This window comes from Castor canadensis, chromosome 5 (assembly GCF_047511655.1).
Source record: "Castor canadensis chromosome 5, mCasCan1.hap1v2, whole genome shotgun sequence".
NCBI lineage: Eukaryota > Metazoa > Chordata > Mammalia > Rodentia > Castoridae > Castor > Castor canadensis.
This window is the reverse complement of record NC_133390.1, coordinates 160,559,930-160,582,336: the sequence shown is the minus strand read 5'-3', so window position 1 is coordinate 160,582,336 and position 22,407 is coordinate 160,559,930. Positions and strand designations below refer to the sequence as shown.

Sequence of the window (22,407 nt, the reverse complement as noted above, 5' to 3'; positions counted from 1 at the left end):
GGTGTTTTTAGGACATCACTTCTTACATGTCAAGAAGGGCAGGACACTAAAAGAGGAATTTGTAGCCAGTTCAAATTTTGTGACTTTAAATCTAAAATTTATTTTTATAAGAAAGCCCTCAAACTTTTCCCCTGTAAATGCCTTGGTGACTTCCAAGGAGATTTTGTATTGTATTACTGCCTAGATTATCATTTCAATACAGACTGCAGAATTATAAAGTCTAGCCAACCAATCTTACTGCATTTTAGTAAACTTTTATATGAAAAAAAACTTTTTTTCAAATATGTTTTAAGCCAAATATAGTTCACAACATCATAGAAATTTGTTTTAGAGCTTTAAGTAATCTTGTGAGGATATTTCTTTTAGATTTCGAAGTGAAAACATCTTTGTAAAAGTGTTTTAAATTATTAAAAAATGTATTAATTAGTACATTATTAAATTATTTGAAACAGCTTTTTAAAAATTATAAAAGGGTCTTCTGGTTGATGGTTTTTGAAGTTTTGACTTTTTTAACAATGAAATTGTGATAGCATCCTGGTTATTGAAAGAACCTTTTGAGATGTTTCAAATAGTAATATCATCACTGCCAAAAGTGAAATAAAAATGTTAAATAGCCACTACTTAAGTGGTCTCATCTTGAAACCAATCAGTCAGTGGCTGAATGTGCAAATCATCTCAAGATGCTTATCTCTGCAACTGATCCCTTGCCTGGAAGCTCTGCACCTCAACACAGCAGTACCATTGGGAAGGGGTGTAATTTTAAATACAATGGTAGCAGTAGTCTTCATGAAGGTGATATTTCATAAAAGACTTGAAGAAAGTGAGGGAGTCAGGCATAAAGAGACCTGAGGAAAGAATATCTGGGCAAAGGAAATAGTCATATCAAGATTTCTAAGGCACTAAAGTTATCTAGTATATTAAGGACACACAAGGAGGCCAGTGACTATGATGAAGTGAGAAAGGGGACAGTAGAAAATAAAGGCAGGATATAGATAGCACATTGGATCCTTAGTGCCTTATAGACCATCTCTAGACATTTGGCTTAACTCTAAAAAACATGGGGAGTCATTGGAACATTTTCAAAGTTTTGCCAACTGAATAAATTAAAAAATGGTTTTAGAGTGGTTTAAATTTGTAGGGATTTTTGTTAGCAAAATTGAGCATCTTTTCATTCTAAATATTTTCTAAGACTGTATTCAAAGTCTTTCCTCATTTATTAGTCTTTCATGCTAATTCACAGGAGCTTTTTATTTACTGAGGAAATTAGTCTTTTGTTTATTACTTTAGTTACAAATTCAGTTAACATCTGAAATGATCTAACCGTTTGGGTATTTGTTTCATTTTACAGTTTAGAACCTTAGCAATAACAGTGTGATTGTATATGAAAATTAGCTTATGATTCTCCACCTCTGTGCTGTATATTTTTTAAATATTCGGAGAAAAGAGTTTCTGAAATGACAAAATGCTTAGAAATTCTTAGTTTTTAATTAATTGAGCAGTTTTAGTTTATAATTAATTCTGCAGTTTTTAATTAATTGAGCTTATCAATAAAAACACGTAGTAAAAAAAATCTTAAGTATCATAGTATATATATATATATATATATATATATAAAGGCCTATTTATTTTATAGCATACATTGTATTAATTTTTGGAGTAAATACCAAGTTAAAAAATACAAAAAATATGCAATAAAAGACAAATTCCCTTATTCTTATCTCATAATTTTGTGAATTCCTCATCCCATAGGCAACTACTGTTCACAGTTTCTTATGTAATTCCAGAGATATTTTATGTAGTTCCATATGTATATAGGGCCTTTTGTCTCTAAGTGGATGCATTCCTAATTTCACTCAATTAAGTTAGTTCATTTAAGAATCAGTTGCACTGATTGGGATGACAAGTTTCAAGACATGGAAATAAACTAGCATTGGTTGAAAAGGAGTCAATTGGTTCTGGTGCGATAAAACAGAATAAATTCAATGTTATGATGGTTATTTGCATAGAATTTTCACATATTTTCCTATAGTAATTGCATAATTTAGATATTCCTGATATGACCACTTTACAGATAGGGAAACAGACTAAGGTTAAAGAACTTTGCAGAGATTACAACATTAATAAGCAGCAGCACTAGAATTTAGACTCAAGGCTCTTAATTTCAGTCTCTGTGCAACATGCACTGCCCCTCCATACAGAATAGTCTTAGCTGTTACATAGAAGGAAAGGAAAATATTTCTCTAAATTGAATGAAGGAATTGATTTTTTTTAATTAATTTTTTTGTGGTACTGGGAGTTAAACTCCGGGCCTACACTATGAGCCACTCCACCAGCCCTTTTTTGTGTTGGGTATTTTCAAGATAGGGTCTTGCGGACAATTTCCCTTGACTGGCTTTGAACCACGATCCTCCTGATCTCTGCCTCCTGAGTAGCTAGGATTACAGGTGTGAGCTACCAGGGCCCAGCCCTTAAGGAAGGAATTTAAATGCAGAAAAAAGCAACAGGGACAATCTCACCAATATTGTTGCTATTGCTATCTGTGGGTGTTCTATATATCCCTCTCCTAAGTATGACTCTTCACCAAGGCCTTCTGCATGAGGGCTAATATCTGAGGTGGTTCTTAAGCTAATGATGCTTAGTTTTCCAGCTTCCCTGGGATTGCAGAGTAGGATTCAGGAATTAAAAATGATCTTAAGTTTTGGTCCTAGGTGGCATGATGTCTATGTGTCAGGATAGTTTTTCAGAGGAAAACTTTAATGTTATTCTGAAATATCTTGTGACCAAATTGAATGTTGTGGGCACAGATTTTCATGGATAAAGCCCTTTATCCATAAAATATTAGCATTTTAAAGTTTACAGCTTTTCATTTCCTTATCCAAATTCTAAAGGAGGCTTAAAGATCACTACTTTTCCTTTGAGTTACAAGAATAGTAAGAATGATATCAGATTTTGCTCCTCCCCCACAACTGGTGTTTTTTTTGTTTTTTTTTTTTGGCAGTTAGATTAAATGAGTAGTTTTTCCTAAGAGGGGCATGTGCAGAGTTCCTGCCTGGGGCATAGCAAACTGAGAGAAAAAAATAAGTATCTTGGGAAACCTCATTAGAACTTTATTATACTTTCCTGCCCTTATTTTGTGGCCTGTAATTGCTTATATTTTGAATTACATTGGGGAGAGTGTATGCTATAATCTTTTCATCTTGGAGCCTTTAAAGGTCTTAATCAGGCTCTGGGCACATGTCTGAGGGAACTTGAAATGTTAAACCACAACAGGGAGTCTAATTGTGGAGGCTGTTACACAATGGGATCAAAATAGAAACAGCCTTTGTGTGTACCTGGATTAAAAATGAAGGGCAGAGTAAATCTATTTCATTATTCCTATTTCATTTTCTACTCAGAAAAGCTGCTTTGTGTTAAATTGGCATGTTTTGTGATAATAATAAGTAGAACCAATATGAGAGCATATTGATGATTTTGCACACACACACACACACACACACACACACACACACACACACACACAAATGTCAGATTGGGTCAGTCAGATGTGTCCTCAATATTATGCCACCTAAATTTGATTCAATTGGTAACAGTGAACCGCTGAAGAGTATTAAAAAGGAAAGTGACAAGATATAAATGGGATTTGAGAAAAGCTAGAATAGTAACTAAATATAAGGCAGATTGGAAGAAAAAAATATCAGTAATTCACAGATTTTGTGATTTAGGTGCAGAGGATGAAGAAGCAGGGGAGGGGGAGTCAGTGATAACAAGACAACCTGTTTTTGTTGTTGTTTGCCAAATGTGACAGTAGTGCTTATTAAAAACCAATGACAAAGTCTAGTTACAGTTGAAAAGGAGGTAGCAAAGAGTAATACTTAAATCTGCTTTATCCCATAAGGGAAATAAGGAACTCGAGTATTTTTTATTTTGGCCTCATTTCCAAGGCCTGTACTTCTAATAACTCATTTCAAGACAGTCTGAGAATTGCAACATGGCAAAAGAAAAAGCCATAGAAACAAGTGATTGGCATGGAGTTAGAGAGTGATGGATCAGGAAAATCTAAAGGCAGGACATGAGAATGGAAGGCTTTACATAGACAGAATATGACTTTCTGAAAACTAAGTTTAGAGCCCACAGTACTGAAGAAAAGAGAAAACCTGCTTTTTTAGTTTTTGTTCAGTGGATGACTTTTGAGAGCTGCTTCCTTTTGTTCTTAGATCATTTCAAGCCAAAAATGGCCCTCAGTTCAAATGTGGCTGATGTGAAAGCCATCATAGGAAGATCACTATCCTGTACATAGCTAGCATTCAATAAACACTTGTGTGATGAAGAAATGAAGAGTTTTCAGGAATTAGTAAATTAGGATGTGGAAAAAGATTAAGGAGAATCAAACCAATACAAAGAAGAAATGGGGTGAATACACAGACTACAACTCATTGAGAACCAAACTACTGAAGACATGGGAAATGGGTCTTTGGTTTTCCTTATTTGGTTGATAATTCTTGAAAGCTGTTTCTTTTTCTCTTGGTTTATTTTCAAGATCAGTATTACCCTCAACAGTTCAGATCTGGATAAAAAAGGAGACTGATTAGATACAGGAAAGGCAAAACAGTTGAGGCTTTTCAGTTCAGTTCTAAAAGCCTAGATCCCATTGTAGGCTTACTTTACTCCTGAAAAAACTCTGACCATGTTTGCATTTGCTAATCTAGTAATATTTTTCAGTTTTCCAAACCTTTACTCACCTAACTCCTTACTGCATGTTGCTCTATTTTCCATTTAGCAGAGCACCTAGCAAATCCTTCCGAATGTAGCTGTAGCTTCCAGACAGGAGCTATGAAGACGAAGGCCGGGCTCTCCATTCCTGGGCTTGGCCATTCTCCAGGGCCTGGCTACAATGATCACTTCTCTCGTTTCTCTGGGTGCTCCTTCACCTGATTACTTTATCTGCTTTTCTATCTTCAAGAATACCTCATCTATTGTCTCTGTTCCATGAAACTTTTTTGTCTCCATATTGGGGACTGAACTCGTCCTCGTGTTTGTAGGCAAGTGCTCTATCACTTAAGTTATGCCTGCAGCCCTTTTGTTTTTGAGACAGGGACTTGCTAACTGCATGGGCTGGCCTTGAATTCAAGATTCTCCTACCTCTGCCTCCTGATTAGCTGGCATCATAGGCATGTGCCACCAAGCCCAGCTTCCATCGAACTTCTTAAGGAGTTTTTACTTCCTAATTTCAACTTTCTGATCTTTCTCCATTCACCCCTCAGCCACAGTAATCTGTTTCCTACTCACAATGTTTTGACAAACTGCTCTGACAAGTCATCAAAAACATAGGAATGAGAATATATGAGATCTGTGAATTCCTTGACCTATTTGAATTCTCTGCAGTATTGGGACTCTATGGAGTACTTCTTTCCTGTCCTATGAGATACTGCTTCTGGTGTTTATACTACTCTGGTCAGTTTTTCATACTCACTTCTCAAATTCTGCCCATCCCTTACTTGTTGGTGTTCCTAAGGGCTCCACTTTGAGTTTCTTCTCATCTTAACGTACTCCCTGAGTGATATCAGACTATTCCTTTAGCTTCAGGTACCAATGGAACATTTCCAGATCCTCAGGTCCAGGCTACCTCCACTCCAGGAGCTCTGTGCTGAGCTCGGAGTACCTTAAATAAGCACTGTAGTTTAATTAGAAAACAGATGAAGCACCTCAGGAGTATCTTCTTTCATCTCACCTCCATTCTGACATTTCTTAGTTGGTAGTAAAGAAGTTAGAAGGAAGAACAATAACCTCTGTTACAGACCCCTTGGCACTAGAGATAGACCTCCTCAATGCCTATAACCAATCCGAAATAAGAATTCATGTGACAGTCTGTCCATGCAGACTCTTGTGTCAACATCCCTTCCAGAGAAAAATGAGACGGTCCTGAAATTTGGCTGCAGCAGTGCCTTCTAGGAGACGGAGTTGGAAGTGCCACATGGATGGTTCAGTTTGAGTTTGAGGCAAGAGTTTTGATTTTTGTATTTGATTCCCAGCCCGCCACTCTCTGTGTAGAGAACGTAAGATTGGGAAATTTCCAGGAGACAAGGGTTACCTTCTGGAACCCAAAGGCTTCCACTTAAGTCTTCCTGCAGGCACCCAAACTCATCAGCCTATACTTACCCCATCTCTCTACATGTATGGTCATCCTAGTTAACAAGATCTTTTACTCACTTGCTCCAGATGGAATCCTGTTATTGGGAACTCCTTCCTAATTAGTAGGGTCCCCTTCAATTCTAGGCCAAAGACCCCTCTCCAGGCTGGCTTCTTCCTATGTTTGGCCAGCCCCCTACCATCGCCAAGCCTCTTGTCTGTACCCCATCCAATCCATACAGCCAAGGCTGCAGCCAGAGGAACCTGACCAAAACACAGAGCAATCATTCATCACCAACTTGTGGTAAAACCTCTACTGCCTTTGTAATGAGGACACCTAAACATGCTCACAACTATAGTTTTAGCACAATAACTAATTCACTTTACTGACCAGCCTGTTTTCATTTACACAAGTCTTAAAAAGATATTTCCTACTTTTTCACTGTGCTGCATTCCATTCCCCATGGGAGGGAACTCAAGAATGTCTTCTTTTTTTTTTTTTTGGCAGTACTAGTGTTTGAACTCCAGGCCTCAATATTGGTAGACAGGTGCTTTATCACTTGAGCCACTCTGCCAGCCCTGTGTGTGTGTGTGTGTGTGTGTGTGTGTGTGTATTGGGTATTTTAGAGATAGGGTCTTGCTATTTGCCTGGGGTGGTTTTGAACCACGATCCTTCTGATCTCTGCCTCCTGAATAGCTAGGATTGCAGGTGTGAGCCACCAGACAGACAAGGTCATCAGGTCATTATGGGCTCCTCTCCCTATCTCACTGACCACTGAAATGAAAGCGCATCCATCACAGCAAAGGATACAAGTACAAAGACTCACACCAGCACATAGGGAAATCAGCAGACCCAAGGCCACCCATCCAGTCCAAAGTCATGCCTCAGCACATACACCCAGAAGCCCATGCTCTGGGGCTTTTCTTTCAAAACTTCACCCCTTGGGACTAGGACTGTAGTTTTAGTTTGTGACAACCAGTAATTACAGTCCTCATTTTGCATGGCAAAATTAATAAATCTTTACTTTCCCTTCTCCAAAAACCCTATTTTCATTATTTGTGAACTGTCATTGAGTCAGGGGACTGGATTTCTATTATAACTTTGAGGTGATAATGTCCAGGCTTTTAGCAGGGCATAGGAAGTACTTTGCAACCTACCTTAACCTCTCTCATTTTTCTCTCTGGTGACTCCCTCATCCAAGCAATGAGGGACACTTTGCAACTTTACAATCACACCATGTTAAATACCAAGTGCCAACCATATGTCCGGCACTCATCTAAACTTGGGAATACAGTGAGGGCAAAAGGAAGGTCCCTGTAACTCACATTTTAGTAGGAAGAGCGAGTTAACAAGCAGCCAAGCAAAGTAGTTTCAGGTAAGTGATAAGGTGCTATGGAGACTGTGAAATGGGGCATCGGGAGGGAGAGGCAGCTATAGTGCTCAAGGATGTCCCGAGAGGGTGACATTTAGACTTGAATGATGGAAAAGAACAGAAAAGCTACAGGTGAAGATCTGGCCAATAGCATTTTCAGCCAGCTTGATCAGCATATGACAGCAAGAACTAGCTTGGCAGCTTGGTATTTCCAAGATTAAAAACCAAACCAAACAAACCAAAACCGGTGAGTCTGCAATTTGTAAGCAAGGGGTCAATATACCAGATGAGGTGGGGCCCAAGCACATGGGGCCTTGTATATGGAAATGCTCATGGAAAGGAGCTGGGATACTGTTTAATGACAAGAGGAATCTACTAAAGGATTCTGGGGGAGGGAGTGGCAGGCTCTGATTTACCTTTTTTAAACTGTGACTTTAGGCTAGCTCAGGTCATCCTTACACCTGATGTGAATGTTTACTGAGTCAGTTCCCAGAGTACAGGGGGCAGAGAAAGGACCCTTCCAGCAGCCCTCTCAGCGACTAAGACCGGAAGGTGTCCCTACTATATCCTTGCCTCTCCAGTCCTTGTCCACTCAGCGAGCATTCGGGCGCCGGAGACGCCGAAGACGCCGATGAGCTGCCCCCCACCCTCCTTCAAGGGTCCCATCTCTATCTCCTTACTCCGGGCTGTCAGACAGGGTTTGACGCCTGAGTAATGACAAACCCAGGGCCCAACAGCCGGCAATGGACTGGACATCAGTAGGCCGGACGAGACTACCTCGCGTTAGGTGGCCCAGCCGCGGCCAGACCACAGGGCCACTAAGGTGAGGGCGGTGCCCACATTACAATCCCGGCGGCCCCTGCGCGCGGTGCGGATTCCTCCGCTCCCACGCCCTCCCTCAGTCACCGCAGCCCGGTCCCCTGCTGTCCGCCCAAGGCCACCCGCCAGGTTTCCTCAGGGTACGAGACCCATCTTCTCATCACGTTTCGGGAGATGCGTGACTGGGGGCTCCAGAGAAGAAAGGGGACTCTTTGAGCAGAAAAGCGGAGGCAGACTACCGAAGGGTCGGCGCTAAGTGGTCGATTTTCGCGCGCTTTGTCGCGGGGGCTTGTGGGTAGCGCGCCGGGAGGGAGAAAGGAACCGGGGGCTGGGTTGCGCCGCCCGCAGGGCCCAAGGGGATGTTCGAGGACGAGCCCCACGCTGAGGGGGCGGCGGTGGTCGCCGCGGCCGGGGAGGCGCTGCAGGCCCTGTGCCAGGAGCTGAACCTGGATGAGGGGAGCGCGGCCGAAGCCCTGGATGATTTCACCGCCATCCGGGGCAACTACAGCCTGGAGGTGAGCGGCGGCAGGTGGGCGGTGGACCCGACCCTCTCCAGGCCCCACCCCCGCTCCGCCCCTACCCCTCCTCTGGGGTGGTGGGAGTTCCCCTCCGGGAAGGGTCGCTGGCTGCCCAGCCCCGCGCCATGGAGTGCGGGCTGGAAGGGTGGATGTAGCTCGGCCACCCACCCGTCGGTGTTGAGGCAGGAAACCGAGGAGCGGCCCGCCTCGGTCCTTCCGCGTCACTCTCGGGTCCCCCAGACTCCAGGCTTCCAAACCAGACGTCTGCGCCCCGCCAAGCGGCGCAGATGTCACGGCACTGCAGTTAAATCGATAGGAACATAGAATGGTAAAATGAATTGCGTGCCAAGACTTCGCAGCTCCGCTCTTTAAATATATCATCCCGCTCTTTTTGAACACTGTCTGTGATCCCCGTTTCACCCAAGCCAGGTGCCCCCGGCGGCAGGGCTAGTGATGGAGCCAGGCCCGGATCTGAGCCTTTAATCCCTGCATCCTTTGCCTTCTAGGGGCGGGGGTGAGTTGCTCACCTAGTAGTGAGTGCTTTACAGTGAGAGCAAAACCAGTATGCACACACAGTTTATCAACCCCGCTCCTTCTTCGTGGGATTATTATTATTCTGATATTTAGCAATGTCTGGCTCTGAATAAAATAAATGGCGCCTTAGATTTCCTGAATCATTCTGGTATTTTGTCTTCACAACAGCCTTGTAACATGGCACAGCAGAGAGTATTATATCTGTTTTTTACGTGGTAATGTCAAGACTCAAAGGATTGTCTTGCTTAGTGTCGTTCTCTTGTGGAAACCCATATAAGCATAAGCAAGCCTAGTATAGAAATGGCATTGTGATGAAATGTACAGTGGGCCTCCATATGCATGTGTTCAGCAGATCAAAAATGGTGGGGAAAATTACATCAATACTGACTGTACAGAGCTATTGTCATTCCACAAAAATACAGTATGATTTTAAATAGAATTTACATTGTGTTAGGTATTATGAGTAATCTAAATTTAAAATCTATAGGAAAAGGGCTGGGGTGTAGCTCAGTGATAGAGTATCTGATATGCAGAATGCCAGGGTTCTACCCCAGCGGCCCCCTCCCCACAAACTGCAAGAAGGTGATTATATATGCCATTTTGCATCAGGGAGTTGAGCATCCTGGATTTTGGTATCCTCTGGTGTCTTGTAACTAATTCCCTAAGGAGATACCAAGACATGATTGTATTTCAGCATACTGCTTCAGTGGCCTTATGGTCAAAGGCTTTCATGAGCCAAAAGGGTTTGACACACACAGGGTGTTCCTCTGACTCAACACCCAGTAAAATAATTCCTAGGTTCAAAGGGATAGAGTTGAAATATGAAGTTGACTGTATATGTGTCTATATATGAGAGAAAAGTACCTCTTCCCAGTCCCTATCCCTCTAATCTACTGGACAAGCCCCTACTTACACTTTCTCCTTACACCCCAATTAGTTTTTACGTGATTTACCAAAAGAGACTCTAGTCTTTACCAAAGAGAGACTAGTGTGTCTCCAGGTTAAGACTGAATACACTGAATAAAGGACAGTGAACTACATCAGAGGGTGGCATAACTAGAAAACTGAGGGAAGAATAAGGACTTAAGAAAGATTATGAATTAGCGGCCTCTGGGTTGAACGTAGATTGATTTTTGACAGCCTGAGAAAGCATTCCTGACACTCTAGGGCTTCATTTGGTCTCTCATTGAATAAGTATTTATTGAGCACAAACTGTGGCCAAGGCCCTCAACTAGACACCTGTTTCAGATTCTTGACTAGGTCATGCTTGTTCCCTCCCCTTGGTGTGCTTTTCTGCATGCCACTTGCCCTGCCTGAAGCCTTCCCTCACCCATAGCTCCAGAGACTGCTGACGATCTAACTCTCTATAAGGCAGAGTTGATCGGCATACCTTACATATTTGTTTTAGAAAGCACAGGTGTGTGAATTGAGAGTTTGCAAGTGTTTATTCTTTCCAGCATTTGATTTTCCTTCTTTTTATTTTAGTTTTTGGTTGAAGGTACTTGGAGTAATGACATTTTCCTATCTATCTGCTGCTCCCTAAGAATCCTCTCCTGGACAAAGCCCCTGCTTATATTTCCCCTTCATTTGCCACTTACATTTTTGGTGATTTACCACCTAGCAATTTTAAATCTTTTGTGGAGCCTTCCATGACTTCTAGTCACAGTCAGTTACTAAACTATATTCTATCACACTTTATTTTCAGTTCTATTTACAGCCTACATCTCACCAATTATAGAGAATAGTTTCTTTTGCTATTCTTAGCTCTAGACGTGGAAATCTGTGAAGTCAGAAACCATCTTTTTGGACTGGGGATGTAGCTCAGTGATAGATGCCTTGCCTAGCATACACAAGGCCCTGCATTCAGTCTCCAACTACACACATACACACACACACACACACACACACACACACACACACAGTAAAGAGAAAAAGAAGCCATCTTTGTATTTCTAAGATCTAGTGTCTATGTGGACTCTTTTTTAGGAAAAAAAAATCAAAACATTCCAGTACGTACATTTTCTCTATCTTAGAAGTGTTTTTAAAAGGCTCTATAATACTTAGATGCTATTCCCAGATAGGAGCGTTAGGTTTTAGCTTTATTGATGGCTACCCATTTCCACCCGCCCCTTTTAGTTTAGTGCAAGAGATATTTTTATCAATCTTTTTATTCCTTCTAGAGTCTAGTCTTAAGCAGAAACTGCAGAACAGTGAATAAGAACAATATTATGTTTTGCTATGAGATTTATTTGTTATTCTTAATCCTTAAACGCCAGTTATATTTCAACAATACAGACTTCAAGTGATTTAAGCTTGGAGATATTTCAAGCCTAAAGCAGAAAATTAAGTGTTGAATTCCAAGATGCCACCTTTTTTATAACTTTGTGAACTAAGATACATACTAAGATAGAGGCCCATACTTAATATTTTAAAGATAACATGTTTTGGGGTAAATGATGCCCCAGATTTTTATCTCCTTTATATCATCCTCCTTTATATTGCATAAGATGAGTATTAATTTTTTATGTGTGACGCCCTTGCCAACTTTCTGCTCTGTTCTCAGGCAAACTGGTTTAAAAAATAAAACTAAAATGGTAGAAGGAAACTTCATCATCATTAAGACCATGATCTTTTTTTAAAATTTATTATTTATCTATCTAGGTATTTATTTGGTGGCACTGGGAGGTTGAACTTAGGGCTTCACACTTGTTAGGTAGGTGATCTTATCACTTGAGCCACTCCAGCAGCCTTTTTTTGTGTTGGGTATTTTTGAGCTAGGGTCTAACGAACTATTTGACTGGGCAGGTCTTGAACCTCAATCCTCCTACTCTCTGCCTCCCAAGTACTTTAGGACTGTAAGCACAAGCCACTGGTGCCTGGCCATGGCTGGTGTTTTAAAATCAAGAAAGCTAATACTGAGAAATTTTAACTCTCTCAGTAATACTAGATGTGGAATTTGGGGGAGAGGCCTATTTTTAGATTAGTATTGAATTAACATGTTCTAGTTGTAAAAACACAGGACTGAGATGAAGGAATTTTATTCCCATTATTGCAACTATTTTAGCTTTGTGACCTTGGGAAAATATATTCATTTCTCTGGTTCTTTATCTGTAAAAGGAAAATTAGACCAAATAATTCTAAGATTGCTTCTGGTTCTAGAATTCAAGCATTTTAACATATATATCCATTTTGCTATGTGTCTTTTGTTTGCCAGGGAGAAGTTATACACTGGTTGGCATGTTCATTGTATGTTGCATGCCGCAAAAGCATTATTCCCACAGTTGGAAAGGGCATCATGGAAGGAAACTGTGTTTCACTTACCAGAATACTACGTTCCGCTAAATTAAGGTAAAGCATTTTTGATTTTTCAAATGTTTTTGTATAAGTCCTAAATATAATTGTATAGTTTAATTTGTCTTTATTTTAAACCATTTGACTTCATTCAGTCTCAAGTTTATTATTGTATAGATATTCTTTCCCAGTCTCACATCTCTCTTCTGCCTTTCCTCTTCAACTTCTGACCTCTACCAAAGGCCTCTGTGCTAAAAACTTTTTATCTGTACTTTTTTTCATTATTTTTTTAAATTTTGGAAATAATTTCAAGCTCACAGAAAAGTTGCAAAAAAAAGATAAATACAAAAAATACCAATAGGCCCTTAACCCAGATTTTATCTGTTATCAACATTTCACCTTATTTGCTGTCATTTGCTTTCTCTTTAACTATAGACCGTTCTTTTAAATAATATTTTTTTCCTCTACTACTTCTAAGTAGCATGCTTTTACCACTAAATAGCTCAATGCTATTTCTTTTTTGTCTGTTGAGATAAGGTATTGCTATGTAGCCCAGGCTGGCCTTGAACTCTCCATCTTCCTGCCTCAGCCTCCTGAGTACTGGGATTACAAGTATACGCCACCACACCCAGTTTCAGTGGTATTTCTTAATAAGCTATGGTACAGTTATCAATTTCAAGAAAGTTAACACTAACTAATTTTATCCAGTCCACTCACTATCTCTCGTTGAGTTTTGTTAGTTGATCCACTAATATTCTTAATACTCTTTTTTTGGGAGGAAGGTAATGGAGTTTGAACTTAGGGCCTTTCATGATGATATTCTTCATAGCATTTTTATTAGTACAGTGTCCAATCTAGGATCACATACAGCATTCATTTATCATGACTACTTACTCCCCTTTAATCAGGAACATTTCCACAACCTTTCTTTTCTGCACTGACCTTTTTGTGTGTGTGGCTTGAACTCAGGGCCTGCACCTTGAGCCACTCCACCATCCCTTTTTCGTGAAGCAATTTTTCTAGATAGGGTCTCAAGGAACTATTTGCCTGGGCTGGTTTCAAACCATGATCCTCCTGATCACTGCCTCCTGAGTAGGTAGGATTAAAGCATGAGCCACCAGTGCCTGGCTTTGCTATGGTTAGTTTGAAGATAGGGTCTTGCTTTTTTCCCAGGCTGACCTGGATTACAATCCTATTTTCCACTTCTTGCCATTGCTGGGATGATAGGTATGCAATACCATGAGATGGTATCTAGTGAACTTTTTTGCCTTGGCTGGCCACAAAACACTGATCCTCCCAATCTCAGCTTCTGAAGTAGCAAGGATTACAAGTGTGTGCCATTGGCACCTGGCTGACATTGATACTTTCGAAGAATAGAATCTATAACCACCACAGTCTCCTTTTTAATAGATTATTCCTCATTTTAGATTTGTCTCATTTTTCCTATAATTAGATGCAAGTTATACATTCCCTAAACAAAAACTAAACAAGTGATTTATTTTATGTCTTCAGGATATCATGTCTGATGGCACATGATATCTATGTGCATCTAAGTATTGTTATTTATTTATTTATTTATTTATTTTACTTTTTTTTTTTTCATTTTTCTTTTATTATTCATATGTGCATACAAGGCTTGGTTCATTTCTCCCCCCTGCCCCCACCCCCAGTATTGTTAATTTTGATCATTTGGTCAATGTGTTGTCCCGTTTCTTACTATATAGTTAATTTTTTTTTCACTTAGAACTACTAAGCACTCTGTGGGTCTTAGCTATCTATATCTTTTACCTGCTCTTTTGTCAACCTTATAGAAGTATGTACATGGTTGAGAAACAAAGAAATGGGAGTGATCTATTCTTGGATTGGTGCTAATGTCTATTTCTAGGAGTTTTGCCTGATATAAACCTATTTGAGGCCGAGGCCATTGTCTTATTTGTTTTCCCTGTGTATCCAAGGTAAGAGAGAGACAAACTATAAAGCCCCATACAGGGATGGCAGATAGGTTTTCAGTTCATGCTAAATTAACAAGTTCTTAGAACAAACTTAGAATGGGAAGTTAATATATTAAGTTAAGATGATTTTAAAAACTTTAACAGATACCAATTTTTGTCATTGATGAAAATAAAATGAAGAGTAATAGAGTAACTTTAAATTGAACAAAATCTATCCATTGTAGTATAAAACAACCTGATCTTTTTGTCCATGTTTTTCACCACAGACTTTATAATTTTAAAATCTTTGTAATAATAGCTTGTTGGAGAAAATGAACACAAAAGAATTATAACTTTAAAAAATTTTAGAGCAGCACATGCTCTTAATAAGTTCAAATAATTAAATGAGTTATGAAGATGGATGGGAATGTTGATGGTCGCACAGTATGAATATGCTTTTGCAACTGAACTGTAGACTTTAACATGGTAAATTTTTTTCTTTTTTTGGCGGCACTGAGGTTTGAACTCAGAGCTTCATGCTTGCTAGGCAAGTGCTCTTATTGCTTAAGCCACTCCACCAGCCCTAAAATGGTAAATTTTATGTTACGTAACTTTACACACAAAAATGATTTTTAAAAATTTCAAATAATGGCTGGGTATGGTGATATACCTCTCTCATCCTAGCAGAAGGCTGAGCAGGAGAATTGTAAGTTCAAGGCCAGCCTGGGCTACATAGCAAGACCCTGTCTCAAAAAAAACAACAAAAAATTTTTTTTCTCAAATAATGGCTGGGGATGTAGCTCAGTGGTAGAGTTCATATTTAGCAAGCATGAGATAATACCCATCATTCCCAAAAAGAAAAGGGAAAAATTTCAAATAATACAGAAGTCAAAAATAATCATTTTATTATATTTTTGAATTAGCATAAATTGGTAATGTGAGGGGTCTGATTTTATAGGTGCATGCCCTGTATTTTGTGCAAGTTCACCCCTCCATTATATTCCCATTCAAACAGTGTTTGGTGGGTTTCATTGTGCTGTATTCGTGTGCGTATGTTACATGTATGTGTGGTGTACTACAGTCCTCTTTACCTCTCAGTGTCTTTTCCTAAAAGAGAAAGAAGTCTTTTCACAAACATCTAAATCTGGTTTTTGATGGGTATTGTTTTTTTTTTTTTAAACATTAATGAGATCATACTACATGTATTGTTCTGCAGTTTCTTTTCTCACATAGTATTTTGGAAATTTTCCTTTTTACCTCATTAATATTTTAATGACACTAGAATATTTTAGAATATAAGGATGTCTCACATATTTAACCATTCCCTTATTGATGGATATCTTGGTTATATTCATTCCTTTGTGATAACAGACAAGTGAATATTATTGTACATACATATTTCTGATAAGTTCCTGAAAGTGTAGTGGTGGGTCAAAAGATTGATATTTTTAAAATGTAGATTAATATTCTCAAATTCCACTCCAAAAAAGTTTTTTTAAAGTGTTACTCTTTTTTTGTGTGTTTTTTTGGCTGTACTGGGGCTTGAACTCAGGACCTCATGCTTGTTAGGCAGGCACTCTACCACTTGAGCCATTCCGCCAGCCCTGAAGTGTCATATTTTTAGTGCTAAAGAGCAGATGGTCAGTATCAACATTTTCATTTAGACAAATAAAAGTTGATTGCTTACAAAAAAAAAATGCAAGCGATGTTATTTTCTTTGATTATTCTAATTAATAATTAGAGCTATTTTCAAATTTTTAGTTTTTTAACCCAGTCCAGCTTTGAGCTTCTGGCCTCAGGTAATCTTCCTGCCTCAGCCTCCTGTGTAGCTGGGATTACAGGCATGTGCCACTAAGCCTGGCCAAAATTTCAAATTTCAACATAATTTTACATGTAGATTTTTATAGACAAAGGAAAATCCTGTCAAATATTAATAAAAAAATCATCCTACAAAATAACATGCAAGAATATATTATAGATACAGAATATATTATAGATATAATTTTATCAAAAACTTTTTATGCATTTTAATTGGAACGTTGGTAATATTGATGGGTTATACTTTTTTTACCTTTCGAGTGCCAGTAAAATTGAGTGTGCCACTGCAGGAACATCTACCACTATTAACTGTCCTTATGTACTACCCTTACATTGGTTGCATGCTGCTTCATGGTTTGGTTTTGTCTGTGGTAAAGTAGGCATAGCATACAGTCACATTTTAAAGCTTTTAGTTGTGCACACCAGTGCCATTACAAACACTCCCATTGTTTTTGAAAATGGTGGCCATCACCACCATTCATCCCCACAGCCTTCTCATTTCCCAGGGTTTGAGTTTCTATGGAGCTAACTGATAACCCCCACCAATACCTTTTTTAAAATTACAAATTTTCAATCTAAGACCACACCAATGTAGAGAACATGCCCATAATGGATTAAGCCAGGAAGGTGGGGTAACAATCCATTAAGTGAGTTTGCACTTGCCTGCTACTAAAAAATAAAACCTTCTTCCCTAGTATACATGAAGTTACTGATTCAGTCCCTATTAACACAAAAAAATACATTTTAAATAAACTATCATTATAAAAGTAAATATCATGATACGCATCTTTGTGTAGATGTTTTTGTATTGACTTTCTCCTTACATTAAATTCTTGTAAAAGCAATACCTGGATGAAATAATTTGCACATTTTAAAGGCTTATTAACTCAAGTTGCTAAATCACCTCTAGAAAGATGAACAATTAATACTTCTAGCATACTTTATGCAGTTGTATTTTGGGGGTTTTTTATTGTTTTTTTTGAAGGTACTGGAGTTTGAACTCAGGGCCTCAAGCTTGCTAAGCAAGCACTCTACCATTTCAACTATGTCATTGAGGCTTTTGTTCTTGCTTCCTTCCAACCTCTCCCTCCCCACCCAGTGCTGAAGATCAAACCTAGAGCCTTGCACATGCTGTGCAAATGCTTTACCACTGAGCTGCACCCCAGCCTTGTTTGTTTGTTTGTTTAACAGCTTTATTGTGATTGGTATACCATTCTGTTTACCCATTTAAAGTATATAGTTCAGTGGCTTTTAATCTATTTATAGAGTGGTGTGGCTATCACACAATCAATTTTAGAACATTTTCATTACTCAAAAAAGAAATCTTTTAGCTATAGCATTCTCTCCCTATCCCTACCCCCAACCCAGCCCCTGACAGCCACCCCCAAAAAATAAAAGACCCTTATAAAAAGAAATTTGTAAGCCAATAAAATATTTAGTAGTTCATCAATTTTTTTCGCTTCTAAGAATCTTTTAGAATTTTTAGATTTTAGTCAGCATGTCTAAGTTTGAATATCTGTGGACAATTTTCTGATGGTATCTTCCATCACCTTACCAAGTATCATTCTGTATATAGCACTAAACATTTAATGAAGTAAGCTTCAACACTACACATTTGCAGTCTATGTCCACACTATCATAGAACATATCCATAACTGAATAAGCTAAGAAAGGTGAAGTAATAATCTTATTAAGTGATGAAGCCATCACACTTGTGATACTTTTTTTTTCCCTCAAACTAATTTTGTGATCTTATCAATCTGTAAACTTTGTAGTTTAAGTGCAGAGCTTTGTCTAGGTGCTCTAGAGAATAATAGAAGTACATAGGTGCCTTCACTCCTTGCATTGTAGAAGACATTATAACCAAAATCTATATCCCCACTTTGGTTCTGGCAACCTAAGTATTTTCCATAGCACTTGGGATGGAGTTTTTTGTTGTTTATTTTTTAATGAATTTACTTTTTTAGTCAGGATTCTTAGTCATGAATAGAATATGTCCTTTTCAATCGTGTGGACTAATTTTAAAGTTGTCTTTTTTTTTCTTCCTTTTTTTTTTTTTTTTTTTTAGTTTAATACAGTTTTTTAGTAAAATGAAGAAGTGGATGGACATGTCAAACCTGCCACAAGAATTTCGTGAACGTATAGAGAGGCTAGAGAGAAATTTTGAAGTATCTACTGTAATTTTTAAAAAATTTGAACCAATCTTTTTAGATATATTTCAAAATCCATATGAGGAGCTACCAAAGTTACCACGAAGCAGGAAGCAGAGGTGAGATCTTTAATCCTTATATACTGGTGATACAAATTTATTAGGAGAGTTTGTTCTTTCAAAAGTCAGCATTTTATCGGAACTACCCATCTGCAAAGACATAAATTTTTTAAGTTTATAGACTAACTCATATCTAGGAATTCAGGGTAATATTTTCACTTAGTTTTCTACATGCTGATTTTTTTAAAGCAGATTAGAAAAGCTTTTTAAAGTCCATTTCATAAGCCATACATTGTCTGTTCTTTGTGAGTAGAACTTTACATGTAATTTGACCCTATTTATTTGTATTTGCTTTTCAATTTAACTGATACTTAGCAAGCTAGTCAGAAAAAAAAAAATACACTTTTTCCCTCTCTTTTTAGGAGGATTCCTTGCAGTGTTAAGGATCTCTTTAATTTCTGTTGGACGCTCTTTGTGTATACTAAGGGTAGGATAACACTTTCAGTGATTTTACATTTCTACTGTGGGAACTTGGTGGTATTTAGTATTTGACATGAGAGATTTCTGGGTTTTGTATCTTTTTTTCCCTTATAAAGGTAATTTTCGTATGATCGGGGATGATTTAGTAAACTCTTACCATTTACTTCTGTGCTGCTTGGATCTGATTTTTGCTAATGCCGTTATGTGCCCAAATAGACGAGACTTACTAAATCCATCATTTAAAGGTAAGTTTTTTTTTTTTTTAAACTAGTTATTAACTTTGGGAAAAAGAGTTTTAAAGATTGACTGTCTCCTTCTCTCCTGCTCCCCATTCTTCCTCATATTCTGTCAAACTAGGTTTACCATCTGATTTCCATACTGCTGACTTTAGGGCTTCTGAAGAGCCTCCCTGTATCATTGCTGTTCTATGTGAACAGCATGATGGACTTCTTGTAGAAGCAAAAGGAATAAAGGAGCACTACTTTAAGCCATATATTGCAAAACTCTTTGATAAAAAGGTACTGTATTTATAGTTAAATATGAGATGTTTAGGGGTCAACAGCAGCCTTAAAGGAAAAATGGGTCTACTGGCCTAAAAGAATGTTTAGTAATTCTCTTTATTCATGTGTCATATCAATTTGAAAATTTTTAAAAAATTTCATATTTTTGTGTGTGTTGATATGTTTAATTATATAATATCCCAAAATGACTTCTTTTCTTCCTAGATTTTGAAAGGAGAATGCCTCCTGGACCTTTCCAGTTTTACTGATAACAGGTAGGTATCTAAGTGCCCAGCACTAATGGTGAACGACATATCACAGGCTGCCCATAAAGATTTGTTGAAACTTAAGTGAAGTGTTAACATAACAAGAAAACTCCTCCACCAATTCTAAATGCCCTTCTCTGCTATAATGGTGTAAATGGGTGTTGTCACTAAGCCTTGTTGGCTTCTTTTTGTGGTACTGGGGCTTGAACTCAGGGCCTACACCTTGAGCCACTCCACTAGCCATATTTTTGTGAAGGGTTTTTTGAGATAGGGTCTCGTGAACTATTTCCCTGGACTGGCTTTGAACCACAATCCTCCTGACCTCTGCCTCCTGAGTAGCTAGGATTACAGGTGTGAGCTACCAGTGCCCAGTCTTGTTGGCTTTAAGTACATTTAAGAAACCATTGGCTTTTTAAATTTTTTATTTATTTTAATTTATTTTTGGCAGTACTGGGTTTGAAGTCAGAGCTTTGAACCTGTGAGGCAGGCAGTTCAAGTTCTACCACTTGAGCCTTGCCTCCAGCCTTTTTTGCTGGGGTTATTTTGAGGATAGGCTCTGGCTTTTTGCCTGGGCCAGCTTGGACTGTAATCCTTCTACTTATACTTCCTGAGTAGCTGGGATGACAGGTGCTGCTGCCACACCCAGTTTTTTTCTGTGACATGAGAGTCTTGAAAACTTTTTTCCCCAGGCTGACTTGGAACTTTGATGCTCCTGATCTCAGCCTCCTGCATAACTTGGGATGACAAGTATGAGCCACAGTGTCCGGCCTTCAAAATGCCCATACTTCAAAGCCACTATTGTTTCATCAATGATCAGATAAAATCTTCTTTTCCTAAATTAGCTTCACCTATTTTTTGGATTAAGTATTTGTTTTCACTCACTTTTCAAAGTAATTTATTGCTGTGTATGTGAATGTGAAGAATGTCCATAATCACATAGAAACATATGACATTGTAGATGGGCAAAGTTAATAACAACTAGAGATCATCCATATTCACAAGCTCTATATTTTAGGCCAAGGTAAATCCATCGTGTGAACTAAGTTTTATTCTGGCATCTTAAAAATAATTCTCTTTGCAGCAAAGCAGTAAACAAAGAATATGAAGAGTATGTTCTAACTGTTGGTGATTTTGATGAGAGGATCTTTTTGGGAGCAGATGCAGAAGAGGAAATTGGGACGCCTCAAAAGTTCCCTGGTGACACTCCATTAGGGAAACTGACAGCACAGGCTAACGTGGAATGTAACCTTCAACAACACTTTGAAAAAGTAATATAACCTAGCCCAGCCTCAGTCTTGAATGATATTTGTCTTTCTTTCTTTCTGTGATTCTACTAACAGCAGAGGCATCTTTCAAGTTCAATCTTGAGTTTCTTCTACTAATTCATATTTCCCGTCTAAGCCTTAAAAGGTAATTTTGAAAACTATGGCAGTTATTCTTGCTGTTAATCATATTTTGGATATATTTTCCCCAGCTACCTGGCTTTATCATTGTATTATGTGTCTTTTGATATAAAGAGAAATTTATGTTTTCTTACAATTCTTTCCTTGCCTCAACTTAGCCTCTGTTATGTTGCTTTCAAATTTAGTTTGCTTCCTTTTTTTTTTCTTTTTTTGTGGTACTGGAGTTTGAACTTAAGGCCCACACCTTGAGCCACTCATCAGCCCTTTTTTGGTGACGGGTTTTTGAAATAGGGTCTGGTGAACTATTTGCCTGGGCTGGCTTTGAACCACAATCCTCCTGATCTCTGCCTCCTGATTAGCTAGGATTATAGGCATAAGCCACCAGTGCCCAGCTTAGTTTACTTTCTTACCCATGACACAAGCTATGCTCTTTCTGGATTTCAACCATGTAACTACAGATTTGAGTGTTAATGTCCAAAGCTTAATTCTGTATTTATGTGTGAACTGAGTTGGAGGTTGAAGGCTAATGGAAAATTCACTCATGTAGAAGGTAGAAAACCTAAGTTTTAGTCTAGGCTCTGCCATTAACTTTGTTAGCATAAACACACCTTTTTACTTCTCTGTGCCTTGTATCATATGTAAAATTAAAGTAAGTATAGTTTATATTTCAAATCAATTTTATGTAGACAAAATGAGATTATAGATACAAAATATTTTGGAAAAGTATTATTCAAATATACAGATATTATTAGCATAGTATTGCTAAAACTCTGGTGGGTAACCCAAAAAGGAGGAAAAGTAACCCAACCTCTAAATACGAGTAGAGAAAATTGTACATGTACTGAATTAAATATATAATAATGGGGAGAATAACTTCTTAATCTCACAGGTTTTTTTCTTTTCTAACAGAAAAGATCATTTGCACCTTCTACCCCGCTGACAGGACGGCGGTATTTACGAGAAAAAGAAGCAGTCATTACTCCTGTTGCTTCAGCTACCCAGAGTGTAAGCCGCTTACAAAGTATTGTGGCTGGACTGAAAAATGCACCAAGTGAACAACTTATAAACATTTTTGAGTAAGTATAATACTGTTATTTTTCTGAGTGTCTTTTAAAATTAGATTTTTAATTCCATTCTGT

The 22,407-nt window shown here is 38.4% G+C and overlaps 1 protein-coding gene and 1 non-coding gene across 4 annotated transcripts in view; one reads left to right on the top strand and one right to left on the bottom strand.

Moving 5' to 3' along the window:
• Nucleotides 1-8,397: 8,397 nt before the first annotated feature.
• The window catches only part of Rbl1 (RB transcriptional corepressor like 1), a 64,441-nt gene continuing 50,431 nt past the window's right edge, over nucleotides 8,398-22,407 (top strand). For 2 of the 3 annotated variants that reach the window (XM_074074720.1, XM_074074722.1), the window contains exons 1-9: nucleotides 8,398-8,833; nucleotides 12,585-12,718; nucleotides 18,479-18,679; nucleotides 19,042-19,106; nucleotides 19,216-19,344; nucleotides 19,457-19,617; nucleotides 19,825-19,874; nucleotides 20,947-21,133; nucleotides 22,178-22,344. In XM_074074720.1, coding sequence (XP_073930821.1) covers nucleotides 8,678-8,833; nucleotides 12,585-12,718; nucleotides 18,479-18,679; nucleotides 19,042-19,106; nucleotides 19,216-19,344; nucleotides 19,457-19,617; nucleotides 19,825-19,874; nucleotides 20,947-21,133; nucleotides 22,178-22,344 — 1,250 coding nt within the window. In that variant the 5' untranslated portion in view covers nucleotides 8,398-8,677. The remainder of the gene's footprint in view (nucleotides 8,834-12,584; nucleotides 12,719-18,478; nucleotides 18,680-19,041; nucleotides 19,107-19,215; nucleotides 19,345-19,456; nucleotides 19,618-19,824; nucleotides 19,875-20,946; nucleotides 21,134-22,177; nucleotides 22,345-22,407) is intronic. The other variant, XM_074074719.1, reaches the window with a different exon arrangement.
• On the bottom strand, nucleotides 16,120-16,192 carry Trnav-aac (transfer RNA valine (anticodon AAC)). The gene has a single exon. It is a non-coding gene; the product is annotated as a tRNA-Val (tRNA).